Genomic DNA, 27,538 nt, shown 5'->3' with positions numbered 1-27,538 from the left:
ACTTTTTTAGGATTTAGGACTTTTTAGGAGGCAAAATTCGGTACTCTTGGTTACAATTGGTTTTATTATAAAATGCGTTTTATTATTTATCATTTGAGTTCTTATTGACAGCTTACATCTTTGTGTCTAGTATTTGGAAATGTCACAGACGGCCATGATGAATTGTGAATAACACATCATTTATGTAAATGGTTTGCTCTGACACTTAGTCTTTGTTATGTTGGGTGTCACATGCTAATTTTCCCACAGTTTTTGTCATGACACCCAAGAGTAATAAACATTTTGTTGACTTCAGTCTAAACAAATCTTTCGGTAGTTTTCTTTTTTGTGTAAACTATTCTTAACTCTGTGTTACTGGGTTGGATTTTTAATATATAAATACCTGAAATAAACGATCAAACAATTTGATATATTACTGATTTGTGCAATCATGTTTTTTACAAACACATATCATAATATATTAAAATCATATTAATGAACATCTAACACTTAAAAAAAAGGTTCACATACGAAATGTAAAACCAAATCTGGTTCTGACTGTCACCTGTCAATCAACGCTTCATTCAGTAACATCCTGATTTGCAACTTCAGTAATATAAAAGACATGAACTTCAAAGCTGCCTCAACGCCTCTTTTTAACCTGCTGCCTTCGGTGTGGGCGTGGCCAGACTGTCACATTCCAGAACGACGTTCTTCTTGCTAAGATTTTTTTCCAGCTTTTCTCTTTCAGCTGAACTTACAGCCCAGTGCTGCAGAGACAGACGGGTGAGGCAGGGCAGTTGCGAAAGGGCCTCCAGCAGTGAGGGTATCCAGGGGGACGCAGAAAGAGATGCGACGGGACGAAGGCTGACATCCAGTTCCTCCAGACCCTTCAGACCGCTTGCCTTTCCAAACAAGGATGTCCAACCTCCATCTCCAACGCTGCCATTATAGGACAGATCCAAGAGCTTCAGCTGGGACAGAACACCACGTTGGCAGGCAGATTCTAGAGGATTACAAGACATTCATAGACAGATCTAAAATAATGAATCGAGTAGACGACTTGGATTCATTTACATTTACGCATTTTCCAGACCAAAGCAACTTACAGTGCATTCAAGGAATACGTTATCAACTATGATCTCGATGTTATTGAAACCACACCCAACTAAAACTCACCTAGGTGTAACACATCCTCGGTGGTTAAATTACAACTACACAGTCTGAGTTCTTGTAGTTTGCACTCAGACTCCTGCAAGGGCTCCAGAAATTCCCTCAGGTTTTCCCCCACACACTTGTTCCAAGATAAATTCAGACTTTCAAGCTGTTTCAGCGTCACCATTGCAGCAGCTACAAAAAAACACGCTTCAGAATCCTTTCATTTTGTTACATTTTTCCATTTAATGCTTTCTGAATTTGTTCTGGTTTCATACCGACAGCGTGGCACGCTGATGTGTTCAAAGCACAGTTATTCAGCGGGAGTTTGAATATTTGATGGAGAGGGAGGGCATGCAGGAGATCTTGGAGAGTACCTCCAACACTTTTATTGGAGGAGACATCCAGCTCTCGGAGCTCTTTTAGAGATGGAGCTACCTGGACTGAAGGAAAGAATTTCAACAATGCCAACAAATTTTATAACATTTTCAAACAACAGTAACTGTTTTTCTTACCTAAAGCCAACAGATCTTCCTTTGTTAAGCAGCACAAATGCAAGTCCAGACTTCTTAGGTTCTTGAGAAGTGTAAGATTAGTGGCCAGTGAGGTGAGACCTCCACTCGCTTCCTTGTTGCAGGACAGGTCTAAGTGCTCCAGCTCACTGATGAATCTGAGAGCTTGACCTTTTAACATTTATTATAACATTTTATTCTCCTGTACACCAAATAATTGAAAACAACAACCCTTAGAGGTTTTAGCAATTAAAAGATCATTATCATGTTGATTTGTGCAGCTAATAGTTATTTTGCCGGTTAAGTCTATCTACGTATACTCTCTTATTAAATATCTTTCATACCCAGAATAATAAAGCTGTCTTTATTTAGTCCACACATGCTCAGTTTCAGGGTCTTCAGCCGTGGAAGAGAGCTCAGAGAAGAGGTCAAGTTCTCCATTCCCTTGACCAAGAGCTTATTATTGGACAGATCTAAGTCCTTCAAACTAGACAACATGGGAAGAGCCGTACCTGGAGAAAAATATCAAAATATCAATGCTTCCAATTGACAAAATTCTGTTTAATGAAGCAACTTGAGCTTACAGAATTCATTATAGGTATTTCTGTATGATAGACTCTCGAATTGTGTCTATAAGAACCTTTAATAAAACGTATTTAGAGAATCATAGCATGCAGTACTTGAAGGCTCCACACTATTTCCATCACTGCTATGAGATTTATTGATATTGCTTCTTACTCAGAGCTGTAATGTCTGACTCTGTGAGTTGACAGTCCACCAGCCGGAGTTCTTTCAGCGTGTTGTCAGAACGGAGGTGCTCTGTGAAGTCCCTGAAATTTCCTGCGCCTACGCCAACATTCCAGGACAAATCGAGCACCTCCACCAGAGGAATGCAGTCAAAAGCCTCACCTGGAACATCAGACACCGTTTCACCAATCGGTTTTACTATTAATATTATTAATATACTAATTATTAATGAAGTCATATTTTTTGAATATGCCATTCTCATGGCACATTTTCCTTAAGGATATATTCACATACTGAAAAGCAGGAGATACATGAAGATTAAATATATGAATCTGGCCATGATTTGATATCCATGGTACACTGACATAATACTGAAGGCTTTTGTGAGGGGAGCTACTAGTTCGTTAGTTTAATTAATAACTTTTTTACCAAGAGCAGTGAGATCTTGCGCTGTCAACCTGCAGCTACACAACTTTAGTACCCCCAGCTTCTCCACATGCTGCAGATGGGCCGTAAGTGCCTTCAAGGAGCCTCCTACCAGATCATTCCATGAGAGATCCATCACCTCCAGCTGAGGCAGGAACGGCAGTAAGGTGGCTGAGGTACCATCAAAACAATAATTAAAGATCTCTCGTATATATTACAGTACTGTGAAAAGGAAATACGTCACACCCACCCAGTTCCACCACATCTGTGGCTGTCAGGTCACAGTGGCTCAGGTTAAGATTTTGACTGTGTGGGGTTTTCCCCAACTTCTGAACAAACTGCTTCACCCGACCCCATCCCACAACAGAGCCGGTCTCGTCATCCACATTGTTGATGTCTAATGGGAAAGAAGCGCTTGTCAAGCTTTATTTGTGTTACGCTGCACCTTGTAAATGTGATTTTGACCTGATTCCCACCTTTCTTAGGTTCAGTGTTGTCTTTTCCTTCATTGGCCTCTGATTCTTTTAATTCAGGTATCCCTACCTCTCTCTTGTCGCTGCTCTCGGATGGGCGGAAAAGGCGGCCAACGGATGGTTTCTTTCTTTCCGTGAATGACGTTTTTCTTCTGAGCTGGTTCATAATCAGATCCAGAGGAGATCTTTTCAGACCGCCTTTAGCAGACTCTGCATTAAAAAGTATTATGACTACAAATGAACACCATGAGAATTTTTTCAACATTTCATTAATACTGTGGCTTTTTTGGACTTAATCTTTCTTAGATTTTGCAATTCTCATTATTCTCCATGATTATTTTATTTTAACTTTTTATTTCTGTGATGTATTAACTATTACTCTGACATAAATATTGTTTATTTGCAAGTTGGATAAAGTCAGTAAAAGAACACCCCTTGGGAAAATTACCCATGGTTTTATTATAGTTTAACTATATTTAAATAGTTTTATTTTTTATTTATAGTTTTATTTTATTTTAGTATTAACTGACATAAAACTAATGTGACAATGCAAAACAAACTCTCTTTATAAAAAAGATTTTTATATTAGCGGTTTTCTTTTAAATTCGGGGTGAAATGTGACCCGGAAATATTCCTGACACACTTCGTCAGATTCATACTTTCTAGACAACATACCTGTTGAATCCATTGCTTTGTGTTTGAAAACAGCCGACTTGATTTCAGAGGTCTCGGGGTGACCTGAAGGTAAATAAGTAACGTTACATTTTACATGGGAAGAGAAATGCGTGTGCTGTTATGTTTGCAATAGAGAATCTGTCCTTTTGGAATATTATTATTTAGTACGTTCATGTTTTTTGACAATCGATTAATGTTCTTGTATACTTTGCAACATCCTCTCCGTTTGAACAGGATCTATTCAAAAACCACCAGATTTTATTTTATTTGTATGACTATTGTCGTTCCTACCTTGCTGTGTTTCTTGTAACTTTAAAGTCTACACGTGCCCGATGATTTCAAGTAGATTCAGTCCCCCACATAAGCTGCTATTGATCTCATCCCGGATCCCGGAAGTGTTGGGCGGGTTGAATTTTGGCAAACAGGCTTTTACATAAACAATGTCAACTGTTAGCTGTCACATGAGCCCAGATACATAAAAGCCTCGATTCTGAAAAAAATCTCAGTTATTCATTAAAAAACGTATGAAGTTTTCTAAAAGTGGACTTTGGCCGCGATGGTTAACTTGTACCACCTCCTTTACTTTACGAGAATTGGCCATGGTAGCCATGGAAACCATGAGTTGCCACCAAAATGCCATAGTTACTAAAGTTATTGTTACTGCTAAAAACCGTACAAAAGTTTTATGTTCACTTTTTCGATCTTTATTTATATTTCTTCCAACATTATAGTAAACGTTTCAAAACTAAATGTTACTATGGAAATCGTGTTGTAAATAAAAAACAAATTAGATTAGACGAAAACTATATTTGAGCATCTTCATTGCAATCCCTTTTTGCCTAGAATTTATAAAAATGTTCTCATGGTATTTTATCGAGATGCTTTCCAAACACTGTTGAAGCTCTGGTTGGATGCTTTTTCTTCATTTGGTGAAATCATCTTTTTTGTTATCTTTTTAAATAAAACAATATGCTGTCATAGTTAACTTACATTTTATGTGATGTCATATGATATGATGATATTTTAGTGGAAACTAAATCCAATTAATATAAACTACTAGGCAAAGTACAATACAAGCCAGTTTAATTAAACAAACATATATAATCATTTTTATTGTTTTCTCCAATAATAAATTAGTATATAATTTCCCATAAGCTAATGTAAGAAAAAAATGACATACAAAACTTAGTGGGTCTTGATCATGAGGAGGTAGGACAAAAGTCATACAACACACATAAAGAATGGCACTGGCAAATATAATCATTTTGTATGTGATAACATAACAATGTGAAATACGTTTGGCTTAAAGGTTAGGGAATAATACTCAGAATATTTGTATTTTATATATTATATGTATATATATTTGTATATTATATATTTCTGCAATCTCACATGCATCTTTAAGTCATCTGGAAAAAGAAAGAGGAAGATAACCATAAAAGGAAAGACATAGCAGCAGCAGCACAGAGGTATTTGTCAGTCATACACCTGATTTCTCCATCCACTCCTATACATAACAACACAACCTGTATTGTTTTATATATTTGTATGTATTTGTCCCTTTGAGGTAGTAACTATTAAATTAAGCGTATTTAGGTTTTTTATATGAAAGCTATTACAGACAGACACATTGATTGTCAATTACAGCAAAGTATACAATTACCTATAAGTCATTTTCTTTCTCAAGCTCAGAATACCATATCACAGAGCAAAGTACAAAAAGACCTTGTTTGTCTAGACGTTTTATAGAATGTAAAGTACAAGGATAAGATTATTTCCTGTACTTAAACTGTATGATGTGGCAACACGTGTTAAACTTGCACAATCGCTTCATACAATTTAAAGGGGTCTGTTACTTTGTTTCTGTCCTTTAAAAGAGAAAGAAGAGAATTTTGTTGCTCATTAAAGGAGGTAAAACATTCACTGGAAATGGCTTCGAAAACATCTGCTATATACAGTATCTGAACTGTTAAAGTCATACCACAGTGTAAACAGTTATATGTATCCGTATCTTTTAAAGTACACATGCATTATATATTTTACATTCATATCAAGCATTGCTCACATAAAAATATAAACTTATAAGACAAAAAGAATGTTAAATATGCATTATCTGACATGAATTTTCACATAACATTTTCCAAGAAACAATAAATACCTTTAACACAATATATCACTTGATGTATTTTTCAACATTTCCAATTTTAGAAAAAATCTCTCTTCTTTTCCTATCAGTAGTGCTAGCACTGCTAAACTTAAATGGATGGCGTTGATTGTATGCTTGCAGCGTTAGATGCTTGCATAATGTCTATAAACGCCACAAATCTATTTTCACGTGTTCCAAAAAGCTCAGTTCAACCTGATAGTTATTCTTATTTTCTTCACAACCAATTTACTGAATAAACCCAACTTAGGATGGCCCGAAATTGTTTCACAGAACTGGAATTAAAACATCCAGTTCCTAAACAAATCTTGATCGCGGATTTTAGGAATTCCAGTAAATTCTGATTTCCTTAAAAGTCAGGTCACGCAATGGTCAAGCTAAGGCGTCGGCGACATATGTGTGTCGTTAGAGGCTAAAGACAGTGGACTGTCCATTGAAGCAGGGGGTACAGACTCCTTCATTTGTTGTTTGAGTTCAGAGATGGTGTGCTCCAGCCTCTCTCTGGCCTCCCTCTCCCTACGTAGCTCCTCCTGCAGCTCTTCGCGGTCCTCTTCGGCATGGTCCAACCTTCGGCGGAGCTCTGATAACTTCACAAGCACAAAAGCTCATAGATCAGCTACAGGGACGCATTTAGGTTGGACCATAACAAATATGATGTTTAGAAACACTTGTTTATCTTATGTTAAGATTAGAATATTACATTAAAAGATCACTAATGAAATTGAATCAAGTAAATCAACGACCTGATAAGGCTCGAGTTTGGTGCGTGTAATTGCTACCTGTTTGGCATAGATGGTTTCCTGGTGCGGTTCATCGACCGCATCTTTGCATCTGCAGCCTTGTTGTCTCAGCTGATCGAGTCTGGACTTCAGCTTCCTCTGTTCCTGCTGGACCTCGCCCAGCCTCTGAGCGTGCTCGCTCTGCACAGCCTCCAGTTCCCCGTGCAGGTCACGGCGGTCACTGACTTCACCCCGATGCAGAATCTGTAGCTCCTGTTCTCATGTAACAGGGAGAATGAGATGTCAAGCATAGTCAAAAGGTAAAAACAGATACTATATTGTACAGTGGTATTGTATTTTAGATGTTTGTATTGTACTGGAATCTAGGCAGGGTAATAACCTTTTCAAGTTGTTTTTGTTTGCGTAGAGTTGCCTGAAGTTTCTCATGCTGAGCGCTGTACATCTGAAGGAGTTCCAATACCATGCCGTCCTTACTGTGTTCTGCATTTACACCAGCAGACCGCTTACAAGCTGGCATATCCAGTTTTTGCCATTCATCCGGACTGCCGTCATCTGTTTGGCCAGGTGTGTGACTTGTTCTTTCCTGTCCTGTATTACGCAAATGACAACAAACAATTCTTTTATTCTGAAGCATATTCTGATTTAAGCATTTAGGCATACGGTTTATATTTTTTATCAGTACGAGTTTTCCCTGGGACTAAAACGTATTGTGCAAGCGCTTTGCTTCAGCTGTTGAGTTAAAGTTAGACATTGTTATTGGATGGGAACTAACGAACCTGAAAAGGAGGGTGTCTTTCGGTCAGTGTTGCCTCCATCCTGACTTGCATCATCCTGAGAGTCTCCATGTTTGGATGGGCCTCCCAATGCGTCTTCTCCTGGGGTCCGCATTTCCTTTCCAGACACACACCCAGCTGCCGGTTTTTCAGGCACATACTGGTACCAGCTAGAGATGAGAACCAAAAAGATGGTTATTTGCTTTTATACTCTAATTATATTGCTGAAATTACATTACAAAATGATTCTTATATTGATTTAAATATGTACAGTTTTATCATTTAAAAGTGTGTCACCCTATTATTAAAAATGTATATTTTGCATAAAGACAAAGGGGTCTAGGCCAGCTTTTTTATTCTCTTTACCACTAACGCGAAATTAAAGTATTCTTTAAATAAGTTTTTTTTTTTTTGCACAGCATGGTAGGACATGCAATTCTGCCTTTATTTGTTTATTAAAGGCATAGTTCACTCAAAAATGAAAATTCTCTCATCATTTACTTACCCTCAATTTTGTTGTTCTGCTGAACACAAAGCAAGATATTTGGAAGAATGTTTGTTACCAAACAGTTCTGGGGAACTATTGACTTCCATAGTAGGGAAAAACGACTATGCTAGTCAATGGTGACCCAGAACGGTTTAGTTTCCCACATTCTCCAAAATATCTTCTTTTGTGTTCAATAGAACAAAGAATTTTATACAGTTTAGGAACATTTCGAGGGTGACAGAATTTGAACATTTTTGGGTGAAATAAACCTTTAATAAACTCATAAGTTAAATGCACCTGGACTAATTACTGTAATGATAAAAATGTAATTGTCCTAAAACAAATATTTTTATGTAAAATATTAATTATTTTTCTCCTTTTTGCAATAAAATATAGCTTGGATGCTTTCTCAACGAATGAACAGAAGTCACCTTTGCCACATCAAATCAGCGTGACTGGGGTGTTCCTTAAGACTGGCAAGCAAATGCGAATCAAACACAAAAGCAGGTGAAGAGACTCCCTGAAACAGAGATAAAAAGAACTTGTTAACCAGGTTTCACAGACAGAAAGTGATTGATTGCCGCATTATGTGTAAAAACACATTACGCTTTGTTCCTCAGAAGTTCTCACTTGGAGAACATAGATTTAAACCATTCACTAAATAGGCTGGATGTCGTTTCTGTGTGGTGCCTTGTAAAAACGCTATTGTGAGTCATTCTGTTTCTGTCATGCTTAAAGATATAATCGAATAAGACTTTTATATTCTTGTGAATGCGTTGGAAGCTGATTCTGGATTAACACTCTAATTCTGACACGTTTAATGGGGCCGGATGTCTGTGCTATGATGTTTCACTCCCTAATACAAACAGGAATGCGCATCTGAACACATCACACTGGGGGAAAAGTGGATGGTTTTTCCATCAACAAACTTAAATGTGAGCTGCTTTAATGTAAATCAGATCTGTCCAACCAAACATCTTGCAAATTCAGCTTGTCTGTACTTAAAACAACAATTAAAAAACACCCACACGGTGTTGATAAAAAAATCATTTCCGTTCATAGCTTTACAATTCACACATACTCAAAAGTCCCTCCGCTGTGGTTACGAAGCACGTTCCTCAAACTGTTCTGTGTTTGAAGACCTTTACTTGATACGAAGTGCTTTTATGGAAACAGAAACTTCCTAAGCATACATTTGTTACTATAGTACTGTATATACTGGTAGTGAAAATGGTTTGTGTATATCACCTAGAAACAAAACAGGCAATGCAGGTTTAGTTTAAAAACACACACACACACAACCATAGTTTTACATGTGAGGTCATGTGCGAGAACTCCAGACGAGTGGGGGAGGGGTGGGCTGTCTGGGGGCCGTCACGTGGAGCTCATGGCACGAGTACTCTAATCTACACAGCTATTTACGACATGACACGCACACTCCTAATACACTAAAACAACGACGTGATTCATTTTTGACCTCGTGAGATACAGTCAACGCACCAGATCTGCCTGTGTGTCTGATCAGTTAGTTTTCCTGACCTGACCTTGCCTTAACCTCGCCATTACAGGGTGATAATTTGCCTTTGGTAGCATATTATGTACTCATACGTTTGTGACCTTAAAGATGATACACAGAAAATGTATCTCTGGGTGACACCTTTATGAGATATCAACATATTAGTAATAATAGAATATGAGTTGCAAATCATATTAATATCTTAAATTGCATAATAGATTAATTGATAATAATATACACCTTTATAATGAATTAGTATAAAGTATATGTATAATGATTTGAAATAAGTCATTAATATATTTTGCTATTCTATATTTATTATTCAGTCCTTTAGATGGATATATTATATTTTATATTGCATATTTAATGCTTCCCCCAAACATCGAGCTCAGTCTGTATCTGCAGCGAGAACAGCAGTTGTTGTTGAGTCTCTGGCTAAGCATTATATAATGAGATGGGAATTTACTGAACGCTCTGAAAATTCATTGGCTGGGAAGGAGGCTGGGGCCGGGGGTCTGCGATCTGATTGGTTTGGACCGAGGTCCTCCTGGGTGAATGCTGGGCTTGCAAAGGGGGGAGCAGTTCTCTGCAGGCACATGTAATAAAATGTCTCTTTCGCTCATTCTTTCCTCATCTTTCTTTTTTCTCTTGCCTCCCGCCCACTCTCATCTCTCTGTTTCTTTCCTCTGTTGCCGTGGTTCCTGCTGTTTGTGCAGACTCTGTCAGAAGGAGTTTGAGAGTCTAGTGACCTGGTTTAAACTGCATTCAGCCATTTCCTTTGGAGGGAAACATCTGGTGCGACATGAGAGCTGGATTCAGCTGACCCAACATTACATTCGCTGTTAACTTTATACTCGAAACATTTACAGAAATTTGAGTACGGAGACTTGTTGCTTCTCTCTGATGCATACAGCTTCTAGGACGAATCTCAATAAACCGTAATGCGAAAAATCGGAATTTACACATCATAGTCCTCATTTAAAATGTACTTAAATGTCATTTTTAAATCTAATAATGGGAATCACTAAAACACGGTAAAAAGTGCTTAGTCATTAAAAATGCTGTCATCCAAAACATCTTTATGCATGCAGTTTGCTTTTTCTATATAAAACATTTCTCACACTTTCAAGAGATTCACTATAAACGGACAAGATGCAGACTACCCATATATTTATTTCCCTGTGTTTTCAGTTTTGCTTCAGTTGAAAATTTGCAGAACAAATATTCCAAGTACTACTTTCTTCATCAATACTGTTTTCTAATAGATTAAAACAGAACAGATTCTTACCACATGTGACTGCCTTTTCTCCTGCTGGAACTTCATATCCTCCAGAGATAGCTGCAGCTTCTCCTCATCCGCGGTTCCAAGGTGTCTCTGTGCGAGCTGCAGATAGCAGGCCCACTTGGCTGAGTCGAAGCCCCAGTGACACGTACGTTTGTCGGGCTGTCGATGGGAGTGCATGACAAACCGCTCCGGGCAGAACAGTTTCCGGCACAGGGAGCAGCGGATGCAGGGCGCGTCCTGACTGGAATAAAGCTGGGGTACAAACAGTCCTTGACATTTCCCCAGACATTGGTGTTCCACCCAAAATGCTCCAGCTTCCTCACTCTCGTCCTCCTCTCCAGAACTGTGACCTTTGTGTGGATTCCTAGAGGGTTCTTCACCTGGATGGAGCAACGTGTTACAGAGGCGCTGGGCATCGGTTAGCGTGATGAGCCCGCAGGATGGAGTCCCTGGCGGTAGGACACCCAGCACTTTGAGGACATGGAGTTGTGTTGCGTCACAGCGAGAACAGTACAAATAAAGCTGATCGCACACTTGATTGATCTGTTGTAGGGAGAAGTCTCGCAGAACGGTGTTTAACAGTTGGGGCAGACAAAGACGCAGTTCACCTCCCACCGAGAAGCAGGAGATAGTCTCGCCCTCCAGACAGCAGAGGCCAAGGTCTGTGGAGCTGTCAGGGGGGACCAGAAGAGGCCCTCCCGCCATACCTCCTTGGGCCAAAGGAGGTGCCATTTTATACTGACCATGATGACCAGAGAACGCAGCCGGACCACCAAGGGAACACTGGCTACTGAGAGAGAACTGCGCTAGAGTGTGCTTCAAACCAGGACTCAGATCTGGAGTGGCCTCCATCCCATTTGTTGCCTTGGAAACCTGATACCCACTAGCACCACCAGAGCTGAGAGAGGTTTCTGGAATTTTTTTGCAGGAGAGATTGAGAGCAGCCATCACGCGTTTCTTGATGGGCGTAGCGTCTGTGCCATTACCTCGCCACAACCTCTTTACTGGGACTTTAGGGAGTGTGTGGTACTCGGGGGGCCAGGGACGGTTATTCTCAGTAGTTGCCATGATGTTGTGGATATCGATATTGTCTTCAGTGACAGAAATATACACAGAGGAAGTATCAGGAATGCAGGGCGTTTTACATGTGGATCATGGTGAAGGACTGCCCTTCTTACACTTCCAAAATGAGTCTGAAAAGATCCAAAGAAAAAGAATGAATAAAAAATACTTAACTGGAAACTAAATAGCTATGTTGCTGTGGGCTTTGACTACCCTCTCATTTTTAAATTAACCATTTTTAAATAATAATAGTCTTCTCTAATTATTTATTCAACATAAACTATATTGATGACTACTCTGCTATCATTATCCGTTAAAGAAGATGTCATTGTGGAATTTAAAATATTAACATGTAAAATTAACATATTTTAAAGAAAATATTCTTCATATTTTCAGTGGGAATTTGCATTAGCCAACAACAAGGTTGTTGACTTTTATTACTTGAAGTCATTATTATAGAATATATAGGGCCTAATAATTATTTAAAAACTATAGTATGCATTTTAACATCATACTATCATCATAAAGTTTACAGTATACATTTTATGGGATTACTATTAAGTATTTTATGTCCTAAACAGACTTTATTATCACACGGCATTATATTTCAACTAAAAGATCCAATATTTGAAACCAGACAGAAACTATGCTCTCACTCATAAGACTGACTCTAAACATTAAAAAGACTTATTTTATTATTTTCATTTAATATGAATATTTTGTCTTTTTCGAGAAGAATAATGTTATTAGCCTCGTTGTCTAAGGTGGGTCTGGTTTTGTATTTCGTCAGGGATAGCGCAATCTTGTCACAAATTAATCATATCTGTAATGGGTTGTGGCTGTATGTGATAGACTTTCCACCCCCCTCCTACGGGTCCGATTACTCACAGCCAGAAGCCCCGCCCCTCCCCACCTCCCACAGTTTTTACTCACAGTCGGAGCTCCGCCCCTCCCCCCTCTGCCGTGGTAATGACATTCACTCCTGCCCGAGACCTCTGCGGGACTACCCCCCATATGTTCCCACACCTACGACACTTTAACATTTCACAACAAACTGCGAGGGAACCCCCTCGAGAAGATTTAAATGGTAGAAGATAATCCTTATTTTTATTCAGTGGTTGTAATATTACAAATACAAAGAAACCGCGTTCTGCCCAGTGAAACGGTCAATGCAATACATTAGGCAAATATGCATCTATTATTTTATCTAACAGCGCATGAACAAAATACATTACAATTGTGGGGGATTATAAGCACTCTCAAAATGGAACGTTATCGGCTTGTGAATAGTATCGGAGAGCAATATTTGAACATATGTCACATTAAAAATACAATTGAAACACACACTAGAGAAATCATTCAATGTAATGGTGAGATATGTGTTATAATAACAAGAAACAAACGCAAAACTAATTGAATTATTATTTCAAATATAAAAAATGAACAAATTGAAAATACGTGCTTCCGTTGTATGTAGTGCCAAACGGAAAAAAACAACATAAAGCTAAACTTACCTTTAAATGTAAATTGTTAATTCCTCGATTCTTTCACAAGAAGAGAAGGGACGCTTGCGAAATATTTGTATTTTATATCACGGGATTCCGTCAAAGTTCACAACCGCACTAGCGCCCGTCGCCCTGAACTGATAACAGCGGTGCGGACTTCATGCTGATAGACTCGCGACGTCAATCCACAACCCAACAGCCTACGTCACCCGACGGGCTGGTACAGTCACGGCTAGACGGCATGATGAGAAGTCTGTCTGCCATATGGGGGCGGTACCCGAATTCCGATGAGTCCTGCCCTTGAGTAGACAATCCTTTGCTTTGATTGGTATGGCCTTCTGAGCGACGTTTTGTCTATCCTATCGTAGATCACCTTGTAAATACCGCCCAGCAACCACAGCCATAGCAGGATTAGGAAATCTGTCTAGCGCTCTGAGATGCAAATCTGGTGAAATGCGTGAATCTACGTGCGAACATTTATATATACAGTATGTTTGGCAAATTATTGTATATTTAAAACAGATATTCTCCAAATTTAACAGTCAAACTAGGGAAAAACAACACGTGTTTTTGGTCTTTGTTTATGTAAATCATACTTTGCAGTAGTTGAGACAATTGTGTCATAATATATCTCGTAATTATCCAGTACAGTATCTAAACTTTATCAAACGCTTTGAATGTTTGTTTAGATATTATACTTTGGTTTTAACTTAACTTTCGATTAGGAACAACACGGGGAACAACATAATGAAAATAATGCCATACAGCTCTCTGTATAAATAAACTACCACAGTTCACCATAATATATTTGAGCGTGTATTTACTGTTTGTGTGTGGACTTTCTGTTTGTGTTTAGTGTAATGATACCTTCAGACAGCCATTTGCAGTCTCTGTCCTGGTGTATTAGCATAATGCAAATGATCCAATTTGACTTTCATTGGATTCAAGGTTTGCATTTCTATAGTTTAGTCTAACATATTGTAGGTTCACACCCTGGCCAGTGCATGAACACCTTTTTGGTGGTTAAATCTCTGTATTTTGTATTTCGCTTATTTATGGGAAATATGACAATCATTAAAAATTATGCATGATTCTTAGCTAATAGCATTTCTTTATAAGAGAAACCTTTCAGGGTAACCATTACCGGGTATGTGTTTTTAGGAAAGCAATTTTGTGTTAAGTGTCTGGGACTAATTGAACGAAGTAAATGTAAATGTGAAGTAGCTGGAGTTTTTCATAACATGTCTCCCTAAAACAATAGACTCTTCCAAGAGAGTGTTTAGTACATGACAAGAGAGAACCTTTTTTGTTAGAAAAGGTTTCTGTAACGCAATAGGCCAAGTGGCAGAACTGGGGGCTAAACAGGCATAATTCTGTCAGTAGAGAATATTATATTATTAGAATAACAGAATATTATATTATTTATAGATATTCATTGGAGCATTTTTACTATTATTCTCAAACCTTAAATCAGTATTGTCTTTAAATTATGTACAATTTCGTGCAGTGTGCTGCAGCCACAAATAATTAAATGTGTTTTTTAAAAACAGCTGAACACTTCTGACATGTCCTTAGAGTATAGATTGGCCATCTGTATTGTGCTACAACAGATGATGCAATTGATAGTTGAAGGGATTAAAAGAGACGGGTTAATTTAAACCACAATGGGAAAGAGAGGAGCGTCATAATGCCCAAATTATTCATTTATTTGCCCTCACTTCATCTCATTACGTAGTCACTTTCCCTTGCAGGCAAGAGGACCCTGGTTCATATTTTCGGAACCTTCAAAGCAGACAGCTCCCAGAATATACACAGAGGACAAAACAAAGAGAGAAAAATCCTTGTTGCTAAGAAACAGGGGAAAAACATGACTCCAGAAGGATAGCATACATGAAATAATAGACCAAATTAAACCGAATTACTACACCGTGCATTGCAGTTGTAACAACACAATAGGTTTAAGACAATAACAGAAAACAAAAAAGTTTTCAAAACATTTTGAAACATTTTGGAAGTTTGTGGGTGCTGAATATATAATAAACACACTTTGATTTCCATCTATGTATAATCAACAATTCTTTTAGTTGGGAACTATGATCACTAGGTGAATTATTTATATAAAACGTGTGGAATGTGTATCCTTATGCATTTTAATCTAATGAAATTACCCAGACATTGATATAGACCCAACCATTTTTTATTGATATGGTAAATTTAAATGTATGAATTATGAACTCCACTTAGATTAGCAGCACTTTAATTTAAGAAACACATATATTTTTTGCATGTAGTAATTTCACTTTTATTGTTGCACAGATTTTGAGAAGGCTTTTTAACCGGAAAGGAAGAAAAGACATTCATGATATCATCGCGTGTATTGTACACGAGGACATTTTTATTCATTTATTATCATTCTGGTCTTACCTGTTTGTGTCTCCTGATTTGCATCTCTTGTTGTTGTTTTACTCTGACCTCCTCCAGGGTTAAGCTTCCACCTGGAAATTGAGCAGGCATGGTTTGGCTCTGTTTTTTCCTTTTAAGGCATTTCGTTTTTGGGGTCACAACAAAGTTTTAGTGTTGTTTTAAGAGGCCAAGGTTAGCAGCTGGGTTTTGGTTTTATTTGTCACTTACTGTTGTGAGGGACGCAAAAGCAACTTTTCAAGGGTTGTTTTTTAATTATCATTTCTGGCCCAACCACTTATCTATAGCTTTAGCTCCTCCTAGCGGCCGTAAGACACAGTTCTGATTATATTTTCATTATAAAAAGTAAATAATGGTTATTTGATCAGTACTTGAGTGACTCACCCACAGTACTAGGAGATATGGAAATGTAACTCACTTAAACGCTTAAGCGCAGATCCTCCAGGGCTGCTAGTTCTGCTGCTCTGGGGGGGGGGGGTCGGGGGGGAATAAGATCCGACCCAACATTTGAGGCCAATAGCCTACTTAAATAATTCTCCTACCTGTTTATTTCATAAAGGGCATTATAATTATTTTCTACTTTAGGTTGTTCCTTCGGTGCACAAGTTGCAGTTTTTAAATTGGTACAGCGATAGAGACTTTCAACCTCTCACCTGTCTCTCGTCTATCTGCAAATTCCCTTATTCCTTGGAGAAATCCGAATGTGTTGAATGCACAGATTTCAGTCAGCAGGAGATAACAGTTTGCTTTATGTTAGTTGTAAAAAGAAAAACCGCAAAGAAAAGCTGTGCGTGTTGAGTTTAACAACACTAAACACCGCAACAGGGTGTGATGCGTAAGGCACACTGGTCGCTGTGGTAACCTCATATAGTAACCGGTAACCATTACTACTATTACTTATTAATAATAATAATAATATAATCTGCAATAATATCATGCTATATAATATTTACTATAGTCAACAAAAATTCTTAGATAGGCTACTCTTATCTATAATGTCTCAGAAGTATAAATGCTGTTGTAGGCTACTATTCATACAGTTTATACATAGTTAATATTACATCATAATATGGTAAGTATACTATATTATAGTATAATATACTGTAGTATACAACAATTTAATACTCAAGTTTACAACAGTAAATTATATTGTATGTAATTTTTATGTGCGATGATAACAACAATAATATTTTATTTATAATAATTGGAAATAATATGCACAGTGATATATATACATATATATATATATATTATATATATGGTGGTGTTGCGTGTGTCGTGCGTGCGTGCGTGTGTTGTGTGTGTGGCATTTTATTAATTAAGAAAAAATAACTGCATTTTAATGTTGATTAAATGTGGTTTTCATGCATCAGACAAAATGATTTGTTTTAACAGAAAAAGGAAGAAAGAAAAAAAAATTAAAAAGGTTTTGACCTTTTAATGATGTGATAGGATCAATGACTGTGGATCAAGAGGGAAAACACTCAAATGTCACAACTTTGTCACAGCAATCTATTATTTTACAGAAATTAACCCTGTATCAGCCAACCCCATATCCAAATAGCACGGCCATCCCCCCTGAATATCAAAATGTAGAAACATGTACGAAATAAAGGGTCCCTGTTAGGTTTGCGCCTGTTGTAAAATGTGCATGTGCATGTGCATTTTCTTCACAGATTTTTCACTGACAGAAGCGTACGGCACACATTTACGGTCCTCCTACACTGTAAGCGGTGCTGTAACGTTCACCGCCCTGATGCATTTCTATCGGTCTCTACGTTTACCTTTGACGCATTACGACATGACGGGATTGTAGCAGTCGCCGAAAACGGTCAGCGTGTGATGGGAGAGCTACCCCGTTGACTTCGGACAGGTAGGATTATCTTTAGCGGTCATTAATAAAGCGTAAATAGTGAATGTGTCGATGGAAGGTCTAAACCCGGCTCGGTTGGAATGGAGGAGCGCCGAAGGGTGCAAGACCGTGCATCGAGCATCATCCTTTTCCCTTTTGACTTTCATTTTGTGTATTTCGTTGTTACGGCGACTTGTTACCGTGCGCGTTGCGGTAACAAGCAAGGTATCTGCTATAATATATCAACACGGGCCGTCTTTTAGGGAAGTGCATGTCTTCGGGGACGGACAGGGGGCTCTTGCTGTCACTGCGCGAACACACGCCCATTTTCAATCTATGAACAGATCAAAATAATGACTCGGGGAATAAACATTAGACGTGAACGCGCACACTATGCAAGACGCCGTCGTATTTCAATCATGAGCGATTGGGTTCAGCGGGCTTTTGGGATGTAGATATTTGTTATTTGAGGATTTCATCCACTCCGTTAAAGGCCGTCGAAATGTTATGACAAACACACCCGTGTTGTTGGGAGTCACCACGGTGTTTTTCCAGAAATGCACGTCTCTCGAGCCTGGACAGCGGCTCGCGCATAAACATTGAAAACACGCGTGGCATTCTGGCACCTGTGCGTGCGGATTCTCCGCGGCGCTTCCTGGTAGGTGTCTATTAATGTCGTTGTGATTTCACGCGCAATGTAAAAGACTACGGAAGTTAATTGTTAATAACTGTCACAATGCTTCGTTCATTTACTTTCTGGATTTGTATTCTTGTGTGTTGTATGAAACAAAGGGGCACGCGTTATTTATATCTTCACGGTGCAGGAAGGGCGCAAGCGTACTTAATGTATTCTATTTAGGCTAAATGTATTTCTTTATCAGAGTGAATTTGAAAGTGCATTACTTGATCTGCAGGCCGAGGTGAATTGGTATATTATATTGATTAAAAGAAGGGATTTCAGATGTTCGTATTGCAAATATTCCGTTTTCAGGCGTTTATTTTTTTGTAGACAATCGGCTGTCAGATTAATCTGAATCGTTTCCAATTTACTAGAATACATTGCCTATTTGGTTACACTTTACAATAAGGTGGTATTTGTTAACAATTAGTTAATGCATTACATGAACTAACAGTTAACAATACTTCTAAAACATGTATTAATTTTCGTTCATGTTTATTTATATAATCAACCATTGTTAATGCACCATGAACTATAACATGAACAATAGTATTCACATTAACAAGGATTATTAAATGCAGGAAAACTATTGTTCGTGTTAGTTAATGCATTTACTAATGTTAATAAATACAACCCATATTGTAAAGTGTTACCGAATATTTTGTATCTACTTTTAACTCTATAAAACAATGAGTTGACGTCCCTAATTATATTGAATCCGGCTGAATTATTATTTCCTTTCCTGCTTAAACATCATGATGTGTATTTTATGAAATACTTTTCTCAAAGGACAGTAAATACAAATGAAATACTTTAATATCAAAGGCAGGCTGATTTGTATATTTACATTTATGTATAATGCAATAATTCATATTTATATTATTTACTTTGTTGTGAATATTTAGGCATATGCATGTTAATATAGCCTATATGTTAAAACATTTATGATTTATTAATAATTTCCTCTTCTAATTGATTGGTGGCATTTTTAGACCTCTTGTTTTAGTCTTTCGTGTGCGAAGTCTACATGTCATTCTCCTGCAGAACTCGACTTGGGCACAGGAAACTAGCTTTACAAATGGCCTGAACGTTATGCATTTGGCATGACACTTTTATCAAAAACGACTTACAGTGCTTTCAAGGGACACTTGCTCTTTCCTGAGAAGCAGAATATAGACCTGGTAAACAAATAAATGAAGGCTGTTGGAAATTTGCATGTAGGTCGACCTAGGTAGACAAACTACCAGCCTGTGTCAGTTCCCAGCCAGGATTTATTCAAGTATATGAAGAGTCATTTTCACAAAGCAAATCTTAACAAAACTAAAGAATTGCACACATCATATTTATGACCACATTTGTTTTAGCTTCTTATGTCCAGATTCTGTGGAACAATGGACAGGGAGTCCCAAACAAAAGCAGAACCTCCAAAGAGTGCAGGCAACACCACAACCACCCCAACGCTGAACACTTCCCATCAGGCCAATGGTGCCCCCAAAACCCCCCCTGCTCTCACAACCGTAACCACCTTCCACAATCAACCCTCCCCCAACGACAGAAAAGTGGTTCAGGTGAGTAAACTTTCAAATATGGTCTGTATGTCGTACTTTCTTCATCTTTGTTTTTGACTACTCGGCTCTTCCTTCAGTATATTTAACCGTAATTTCGATTACGGAATGTCCATATGTGGACGCTTCCACTGTCTCCATAAATCATCTCCATCACTTATTCTAGGTCAATCTGTCTGGGGACCGACTGGCTCCATCTTTCTCGCCGAGTGAGAGAGTCAACCAAGCTTCATCTTCGCAGCAGACCCCAAAAACGGTATGTGTGTGCCCTTCTTCTGTACCTGTAAAAGCAATAACGATTGTTGTATTTTTATTGTTATGACAGGTATTGTGTCATTTCAATCCTCTGCTGATCTTATTGATTTCCACGTTTTTCCTGACCGCCTTTTCTCGCAGGTTTCTCTGCCCAACACCCTCGGATCAACACCTCTAGTCAGAGGAATTCAAAGCACGGCTACAGCCGTCCGTAAGATCTCCCCTCAAGCTCTGCTCCTGGGGAAGAGCCCGGCCACGAGCCAGGCCCAGATGCTGCTGAGGGCCCAGATGGTAAGACAACCCTCCGGCTTGAGTCATATCCTGTTCTGCACAGGGCCGAAACCACCGTAGACATTGCTCTTCCCCAATATTCAGATCAGTGGTTTATTGGAATAGGTTTTTTGTACCCTCCTCTTATTTTTGAACGTCGGTTACTCGGTTCTGCAGCATTTTGAAACTTGACATTGTTAGACTGTTTCTCATACACGAAGCCCTTTGATACATAATGGTTTTACCCACAATGTTCAGAGAGAAACCGTTTTACACTCATCTCTTTATGGAAACTTTCTTGGTTTCTCATCTTCGAGTGAATTTGCAACAAATGTCTGTCCCGTGACCCACTGCACTGTTTACTCGCAATGGGCTACTTGTTAATAGTGTAACTACTAATCTAACTGTTTCGAAATGTGAAGGTGAAGTTTCATTTTAGTGGTAGAACTGGCCTGTGGCTTAAATTGTTCCCAAGTCATGGTCTAGTATGACCAGCAGGCATGTTGTAGGGTTGCTGTCTAGAGGCCTGCGCTAGGTGCATGCTTGCATACTTCTGATGAGGACAGATTTTGCTGTACCACATCAAAAGATCATCGGCTGTGAAGTTCACCATCACACCTACACAGAAAAGCACAACAGGCAGGAAATAACAGCCTTCTGTTTTGCACCAGTAGGACTTAATCTTTATTACCTTCTCTCTTTTCATTTCTCTTTATCGCTACGCTTGCCACCCGGCAGTTGATTTTAACATCTGCTGTGCGACCTGACGTACCTGCCCTCTCCTCTTCCTCCTTCTCATCTTCCTCCTCCACCCTTTCCTCTTCCTCACCTCGATTTCCCTCCACGCAGGTGAGCTTGAGTGCGTCTGGTCATGTGACTTGTGTTCATCTTCACCCCAAGATTAAAAATGTTGTGATAATTTATAGTTTTGTCTTCTATTGAATGTTTAAGTATTTATTTATTTCTCTTCGTTTTTCTTTTCTCTAGCTCCAGAGTTTGACTCTCCGTCCACCTCCACCCGGCACCCTCACCATCCCTCCAAACCTACCACTCAAGCCAACGACTTCAAGCCAGCCCCCTCTGCTTTCATGCCGTTTACCAACTTTCCATTTGAGACCCAGCCAGCCAGCTAACGTTCCAGGGAAGGAGGGACCTTCTAAGACAGAAAGCTCAACATCTCAGACGGCTCAAACAAAAGCAACTGTGCGCCATCTTACGGTTCCTCCTCCCTGTAAGTACAGACATACTGTACACATCTGCACTGCAGTGTTGTTAACATGAAAAACAAAATGCGGTTAATTCTCTTTTTCAACCTCAGATAATTATACTTCTGTAATATAGACTACCCACCCAGTTTTTCCACTAGACATAGCAAACATTAGCTGAGTAAAAAACAAGGGGGGAGCCTCTTTATATAAAAAATGTCTGAAAATAATAGTTATTTGACAAAATACAGGTTGCATGAATGTCATGATTTAATCATCTAAATATATCTTTGTCAAATAAATACCAGGGAGGTTAAGTTTACGAGAATTATTTTTGAGTTGAGTAAAATCAAGCAAATCGCTCATCTTTGTCTTTATCTTCATGTTTCCAGCTCTATATGCACCTTCACAGGCCCATGCCTTAGCGAAACAGAAGCTAAACAGCAACAGTCTCAAAAGGCCCCACAGTCAGATCAGCATCCCCCAACACCCTTTCAATCAAAGACACACCCCTCCAAACTCGCCCCCTGCCGCACCAAAGAAGCCTCTTCCAGAGTTAAAGCGCTGCCCGTCCACCCAACCTTCCAAAAGTGTGTCTGGCACTTCCGTACCCATCACTGTTCCCTCCCCCACAAGATCCCACCTCACACACCCTACCCTGACTCTACCCTTGAGGTCTTCGCCCACCGGTGGATCCCTACTGGCTACAAAACAGCTGCTGAGGATTGCATTGTCCTCCGCGTCTGCCAAGTGTACCAATGGCCAATCCAAGGCAGCCACTGTGTCTCCACCTCATGATCTCGTCCAATCAAAACCGCTTCTCTCACCTGTGCTTGCTAAACCAGAGTGCCCCACTCAGCCGCTACGGACTCCAAACCCCTGCCCGCAGCTGGTGCAGCTGTCGCCATCTAGACAAACGACAGCGGCCACACCTCTGATCGCCACCCCACCGCTAGCATCTCCACAGAGGGCATCGCCGCCTTCGCCGGTCCTGCCTCTGGTGTCCACCAGCAGCATTCTCGCACCCCCACAGTCTCCCCTGACCGCACAGAGTCCCACACAAGCAGCCGAAACGTCAAAAGAGCAGAAAGACGGGAAGGCAGAGCAGAAAGAAGGCGAAGGACCAGAGCAGACGCCTCAAGATCTGAAATGTCCAGCAGTGCAAAAGAAAAGTGCAGGACAAACTCAAATCACCCAGATTGGCACAACAGATGAACAGTCCAGAGACGATTCGGAGAAGTCATCGGTGAGATATTAAAAACAATGCGATCCACAACATTGCTAAAAATGCTTGAACGCTTGCGTTTTTAAGAACTTGACTATTATAAGGGGTCAGTTATGTGTTTTTTAATAACTGATATTTAGAGAGCAGTGTGTCCGGTGTAATACTGATAATAGATATTTTAATGATGTATAAAATTATTTATACACCTAATTATTTACACAATATTTATTCTAAATTGAGAATTGTAAACAGGAAATGTCTTACTTCTCAGCCAAATTATAGACTGCTTTAGCGGCAACAACATAAACAAATGGCATGTGACCCAAACGTAACTTCGAGTAGACCTCTGCAAAGAATCAATAACTGCTAAGCAGTTTTAATTTAATTTAATACAATTAATATTAAAAAAATATGAATATAAGTTCAAATAAATTGTTATATAACTAGCCACTTGCCAGACCGGTAACCAAACACAGATCGGAAGTTATCTTCGGGCCAGGCGTGTGCGACCGATGAAACGGTCTATATCAGTCTGTGAATTGATGTGTTTGTATTTATAATAATGTTTTAGTGAGTGTTGATGTTAACAATCTCTGTATTTCTGGTCTTTATTAAGATGACAGTCTGCACAGAGGATCCAAGGACCGACGGGCAGATAAAGATGTCACAGAAGAGTGAAACACGCTCACCTTCAACTCCGTCATGGCAGGCTGAGAAAGACGAACAGTGCGAGGAAACATCCACCCAATCAGACAATCACTCAGGTACACATTGTCACCTGTATATCATAAGTGAGATCTTAAAATCTCAGTTATTTCTCTTATTGTATAGAGTGAGATTGAAAAGAGATATTTGCTTTTTGAGATTAATCGTGTGACTGTGTGTTATCTCACATGTGTCTTTCAAAAATCACTCATATTGTGTTTACGTTTTGCAAAAAATACCAATGGATGATTTTAATATAAACCTGTACATTCCTCATTTAATTCCCTTAAAACCTTATTATCGGAGCTATCTACTATATTTGTTAAGCTCTGAACTTGTGCTGTATATTTACATTTGTGTAATTTTATTTGCCTAAGGAATTTTAGGAGGTAATATAGTACATGAAACATAACTCTCCTGAGCTATAATAGAATTGTCCTCTAGTCACAAAGATAAGCATTGCTCAATGTGTCAGACTGTATTGGTAATATCACAACTTTCTTAATCTTTCCAGCAATCTCGAGTCTTTCTTCTGACATGTCACCCATCCAGACGTCCATCACTCAGCCTTTAGATATGTCTCCCGTGGACAGTTGCTTTCCCCAAAAATTTCACGCCGTGTCAGAGAAGCCACCAATTCAGCCTCCCACGTTCAGCCAAACGAAGCCCACGGACGTTCAGCAGACGTCAGAACCAGTCAAACCTTTGGTCCTGACGCACCTGGTGGAAGGTTTTATTATACAGGAAGGACTGGAACCATTCCCGGTAAACAAAACAGCCACACAGACCAGTGCTCGCAGCCAACATTTTTCATTACATGAAAATTTGTGTTTCCATCACTTCCGACTGTTTGGGTTGAGTTTGTTTCTTTCAAATTCCACAGGTGAGTAGGTCATCTCTGATGGTTGATCCCATTCAGGAGTCTGGGCTAAATGGGGTGAAAGAACCAGAACTTATCCCGTCCAGTTCAGAGCCTCCTGACGACTCCACAGACTCGGATGATGAGGACATGGTCACAAATAGTAAGTAGAAGTCTATGAAAGCCTTCAAAGATAAGTGTGAGTACTGTTAGGAAGTTTCGCATTACAGCAGAGTAACATTTAATGTATTTAATTTGTAAAATGACATACATTTATTGGTTTATTGTTGTAAAATAATTATTAATTTCTTTATAATTTTTACTGAAGGAGCCCGCAAGCTTGTTTTGCAATGCCAGTTTTGCAAGAGGAAAGGCACCGCTGAGACATTCCAGCGCTCGAAACGCTTCTGCTCCAAATCGTGTGCCAAGAGGTACAGCTCTACTTGTTGTTACTGGCATTAAAACACACCTGTTTTGAAATAGTACCTAACCTAACCCAAAACTGCAGATCGACCGGTATCATTTTTTTAGCGTAGCATCAACTTGGTCCCAAACTATGTGTACGTCTATACATTTTTCAACATTAATGACAACTTGGTGATGTGGCAAATAATCGTCCTTACGTTCACCAATGGACATGCATATAAATATACATCGATACATGTTTAAACATTAAGTCATGCTCTCAAACATAGTCACTTGCAAAAAAACTCGCATATATTTTTGTGTACACACGTACACAAAGTGTAATAGGATGTGGTTATGGTTTGTGATAAACACCCTTGACACACAGCGAACATGATGCGTCTTTACAAGCAGCTGATGATTTTGGTCAGTGCGTCAGTTTGCCTTTAAAGACAACCTTTGTTTACATTTCTCCATCTCTCCGCAGGTTCAGTTACACCAAACGCTTTCGTGCGCTCAGACGCTGCGTGAGCGAGGGCGGGCATCGATCTGAACTCAATGGCGCTGAGGACAACACAGAAGAAAATTTCCATCAGGTTTGTTTCTCTGATAACAGTACTTAATCAAAGTTAAATTGACTGAAAACACCTTTGAAAACTATCACTGTATCCTTTATATGTATCTGTTAGATTATTTATGATATAAACCCAATGTATTATATCTTGTTACCATTACTGCAATGTTTTCGACATTATTAGGTGTATTTTGGTTTGTAAAAATAAAGATAAATGTCCAGAAATGACACGTGCAGCTCTTTTCAGCGGTGTGAAACTGCAACACTGACTAACCGTCTACATGTATTACTCACTCTGTTTCAACAGCCAAGACATGCGACGACAGAGCAGTGGAGAATCCTTCAACAGCCTCCGAATGAAGGCGAAGATGGGACCGCCGCTCCCATGAAAACGAGGCTTCGCAGGCACACGGAACAGGAACGTGAGCGAGAGATAAGAGCCAGGCCATCGGTGGAGGAGACGAGAAGTGCCCCCACCTCACCTATAGACCCCGTGTCACCCATTGAGGTCTCTCCCTACCCAAAACCATCTCAGTGGTCTGTGGATCAAGTGTCAAGCTTTATATCCAACTTACCAGGTAATAAAAATGTGTAAAGTGCCAAAACCATACGTTTGTATCTCCAGGTATAATCCAATCACAGGTACTCCGGTTTTTACTCTGCTTGGTTCTAATTGGTCAGCAGTAACACCCTGTGGTCAAATATGCTAAACTGTATAGTCGACCAATTTAAAGTTTCCTAACAATTTCTAGTATCTTGTGTCTTGTATCCTTCTGAAGTTTATCAGTATTTCAAAATAAACACCCCCAGGTTGATAAAAGACCCCCCTCCCAATATTGTTATATCATATAGAAAAGTGGATTATTTCATTCGTTGTATCATTATATTTCGAATAATTACTTGTTTTAAAGCTGTATTCCCCACTTTAATTGTTTTAGGGTGTCACGACATTGCTGAAGCATTCAGAGCCCAAGAGATAGACGGCCAGGCTTTGCTTCTGTTGACCGAAGACCATCTGATGAGCGCCATGAACGTCAAACTCGGCCCCGCTCTCAAAATATGTGCCCGCATAAACTCCCTGAAGGAAGGCGGAAGATAAAATGAAACAGACACAAAAAGATAGGTATATCTTTGCGGACCATAAGAGCACTTGCCAATAGAATAGAGCCATTTTGTGCACTTTAATCTTCAGAGATTTATGCGATAATTTCAATGTTATCAGAAAGCTTACATGTATTTGCTTGAACTAAACTAGCAAAATCTTACAGTTCTTGTAAACTTAGCCTCTGTCTGAAAGCATGGTAGCAATATAATGGTCTCAGTCTGTGAGCAATTTCTAGGCGGTTTATTTTATCGGATAGGAGGAAACTGTTAGTCTCCTTTTTTTGTATGGGTAATTTCGATCAGGGTCACCGGTTTTATATTTTTGACTGAAAGCAGAGGAGATCACTTCCCCGGTCAGCGCGGAGAGGTTTGACAAATACGGAAGTGCTGTTATTGTGTGCATGTCCCATTGTATATATTTTCTATTGTATTCCATATGTATACATGTATAACAATACAGTGTTCTGTGTATAAATTAAAAAAGGTTTTGTGAAGGATTTGTAAGATTTAATATATTTGTCTTCTGAGGCTCTAAAAAGTACAAACGCGAATCGTTTCAAGTTTATAAGCATTTTTAAACGACATTTGAGATACTGACATAAAATGAAATTTTGTGAAATCTCCACAGTGGTACTGTCAATCTGACAAACTGTCAACAGAAGACAAAAAGAAGGTACCTGAAGGCAATCGTTTTCAATCAAGGCAGTGAAAAGGTGCCTTTTTTCTGAGACCTAATGAAACTACTGTAGGCATTTTGCTGAGGCAAAGTATGTACTAGATAGTGTCATCATTAAAGTGTTGTTTCTCATTGTTACATTACTTTTCTTGTGCCACTTTTGATTATTTAATTAAACCAGCTACATTTTGTTACAGAACCCTGTATCAGTCATTTATTGGACCTTTTTTCTAATTCTTGTGCT

The 27,538-nt window shown here is 39.1% G+C and overlaps 4 protein-coding genes across 7 annotated transcripts; 1 reads left to right on the top strand and 3 right to left on the bottom strand.

Moving 5' to 3' along the window:
* Window positions 1-8: 8 nt before the first annotated feature.
* On the bottom strand, window positions 9-4,934 carry lrrc31 (leucine rich repeat containing 31). The gene is made up of 11 exons (XM_057322333.1): window positions 4,259-4,934; window positions 3,968-4,030; window positions 3,296-3,502; window positions 3,070-3,216; window positions 2,823-2,990; window positions 2,385-2,555; window positions 1,991-2,158; window positions 1,650-1,817; window positions 1,413-1,577; window positions 1,159-1,329; window positions 9-985 (listed from the first exon to the last, which is right to left on the bottom strand). The coding sequence occupies exons 2-11, from the start codon at window positions 3,978-3,980 to the stop codon at window positions 636-638; spliced, it is 1,728 nt and encodes a 575-aa protein (XP_057178316.1). The 5' UTR covers window positions 3,981-4,030; window positions 4,259-4,934; the 3' UTR covers window positions 9-635.
* Window positions 3,993-27,498, top strand: si:ch211-230g15.5 (polyhomeotic-like protein 3). 4 transcript variants are annotated; one of them, XM_057322328.1, is made up of 19 exons: window positions 3,993-4,036; window positions 5,373-5,436; window positions 6,969-7,170; window positions 7,278-7,435; window positions 8,528-8,638; window positions 17,597-17,793; window positions 19,816-20,019; window positions 20,183-20,272; window positions 20,413-20,562; window positions 21,280-21,390; window positions 21,529-21,772; window positions 22,139-22,992; window positions 23,588-23,735; window positions 24,191-24,441; window positions 24,560-24,698; window positions 24,864-24,966; window positions 25,428-25,536; window positions 25,822-26,092; window positions 26,453-27,498. In XM_057322328.1, exons 7-19 carry the CDS (start codon window positions 19,822-19,824, stop codon window positions 26,611-26,613), a joined length of 2,829 nt encoding a protein of 942 aa, XP_057178311.1. In that variant the 5' UTR covers window positions 3,993-4,036; window positions 5,373-5,436; window positions 6,969-7,170; window positions 7,278-7,435; window positions 8,528-8,638; window positions 17,597-17,793; window positions 19,816-19,821; the 3' UTR covers window positions 26,614-27,498. The 4 variants fall into 4 exon arrangements, with proteins under 4 accessions (XP_057178311.1, XP_057178314.1, XP_057178312.1 ...); XM_057322329.1 differs by lacking the exons at window positions 3,993-4,036; window positions 5,373-5,436 and adding an exon at window positions 6,672-6,765; XM_057322331.1 differs by lacking the exons at window positions 3,993-4,036; window positions 21,280-21,390 and having other exon boundaries at window positions 5,374-5,436.
* On the bottom strand, window positions 5,049-14,331 carry skilb (SKI-like proto-oncogene b). The gene is made up of 7 exons (XM_057322332.1): window positions 13,509-14,331; window positions 10,936-12,125; window positions 8,563-8,651; window positions 7,648-7,814; window positions 7,251-7,459; window positions 6,911-7,123; window positions 5,049-6,718 (listed from the first exon to the last, which is right to left on the bottom strand). The coding sequence occupies exons 2-7, from the start codon at window positions 11,998-12,000 to the stop codon at window positions 6,509-6,511; spliced, it is 1,953 nt and encodes a 650-aa protein (XP_057178315.1). The 5' UTR covers window positions 12,001-12,125; window positions 13,509-14,331; the 3' UTR covers window positions 5,049-6,508.
* On the bottom strand, window positions 15,909-19,549 carry zgc:194621 (uncharacterized protein LOC795037 homolog). Its single transcript, XM_057322036.1, is given in 4 exon segments — window positions 15,909-15,994; window positions 16,305-16,558; window positions 18,526-18,612; window positions 19,479-19,549. Coding segments are annotated over 4 exon segments (498 nt in total).
* Window positions 27,499-27,538: the final 40 nt, after the last annotated feature.

This window comes from Triplophysa rosa, linkage group LG23 (genome assembly GCF_024868665.1).
Source record: "Triplophysa rosa linkage group LG23, Trosa_1v2, whole genome shotgun sequence".
NCBI classification, from domain to species: Eukaryota; Metazoa; Chordata; class Actinopteri; order Cypriniformes; family Nemacheilidae; genus Triplophysa; species Triplophysa rosa.
Note: the sequence above shows the minus strand (reverse complement) of the source record. Positions and strands in the feature narration are given on the sequence as shown.

Excerpts from the sequence above, each read along its gene's own strand:
- lrrc31 (XM_057322333.1), bottom strand. Across the intron at positions 2,556-2,822 it reads GCAAGATCTCACTGCTCTTG|GTGAGGCTTTTGACTGCATT; the intron begins GTAAAAAAGTTA and ends CTGATGTTCCAG. Across the intron at positions 1,578-1,649 it reads GGAAGATCTGTTGGCTTTAG|TCCAGGTAGCTCCATCTCTA; the intron begins GTAAGAAAAACA and ends TCTTTCCTTCAG.
- skilb (XM_057322332.1), bottom strand. The coding sequence starts at position 12,000 with ATGGCAACTACTGAGAATAACCGTCCCTGGCCCCCCGAGTACCACACA. Across the intron at positions 8,652-10,935 it reads AGAAAAGGCAGTCACATGTG|GGAGTCTCTTCACCTGCTTT; the intron begins GTAAGAATCTGT and ends TCTCTGTTTCAG. Across the intron at positions 7,460-7,647 it reads AAAGACACCCTCCTTTTCAG|GACAGGAAAGAACAAGTCAC; the intron begins GTTCGTTAGTTC and ends TGCGTAATACAG.
- si:ch211-230g15.5 (XM_057322328.1), top strand. The coding sequence starts at position 19,822 with ATGTCCAGATTCTGTGGAACAATGGACAGGGAGTCCCAAACAAAAGCA. Across the intron at positions 20,273-20,412 it reads CGCAGCAGACCCCAAAAACG|GTTTCTCTGCCCAACACCCT; the intron begins GTATGTGTGTGC and ends CTTTTCTCGCAG. Across the intron at positions 25,537-25,821 it reads CAGAAGAAAATTTCCATCAG|CCAAGACATGCGACGACAGA; the intron begins GTTTGTTTCTCT and ends CTGTTTCAACAG.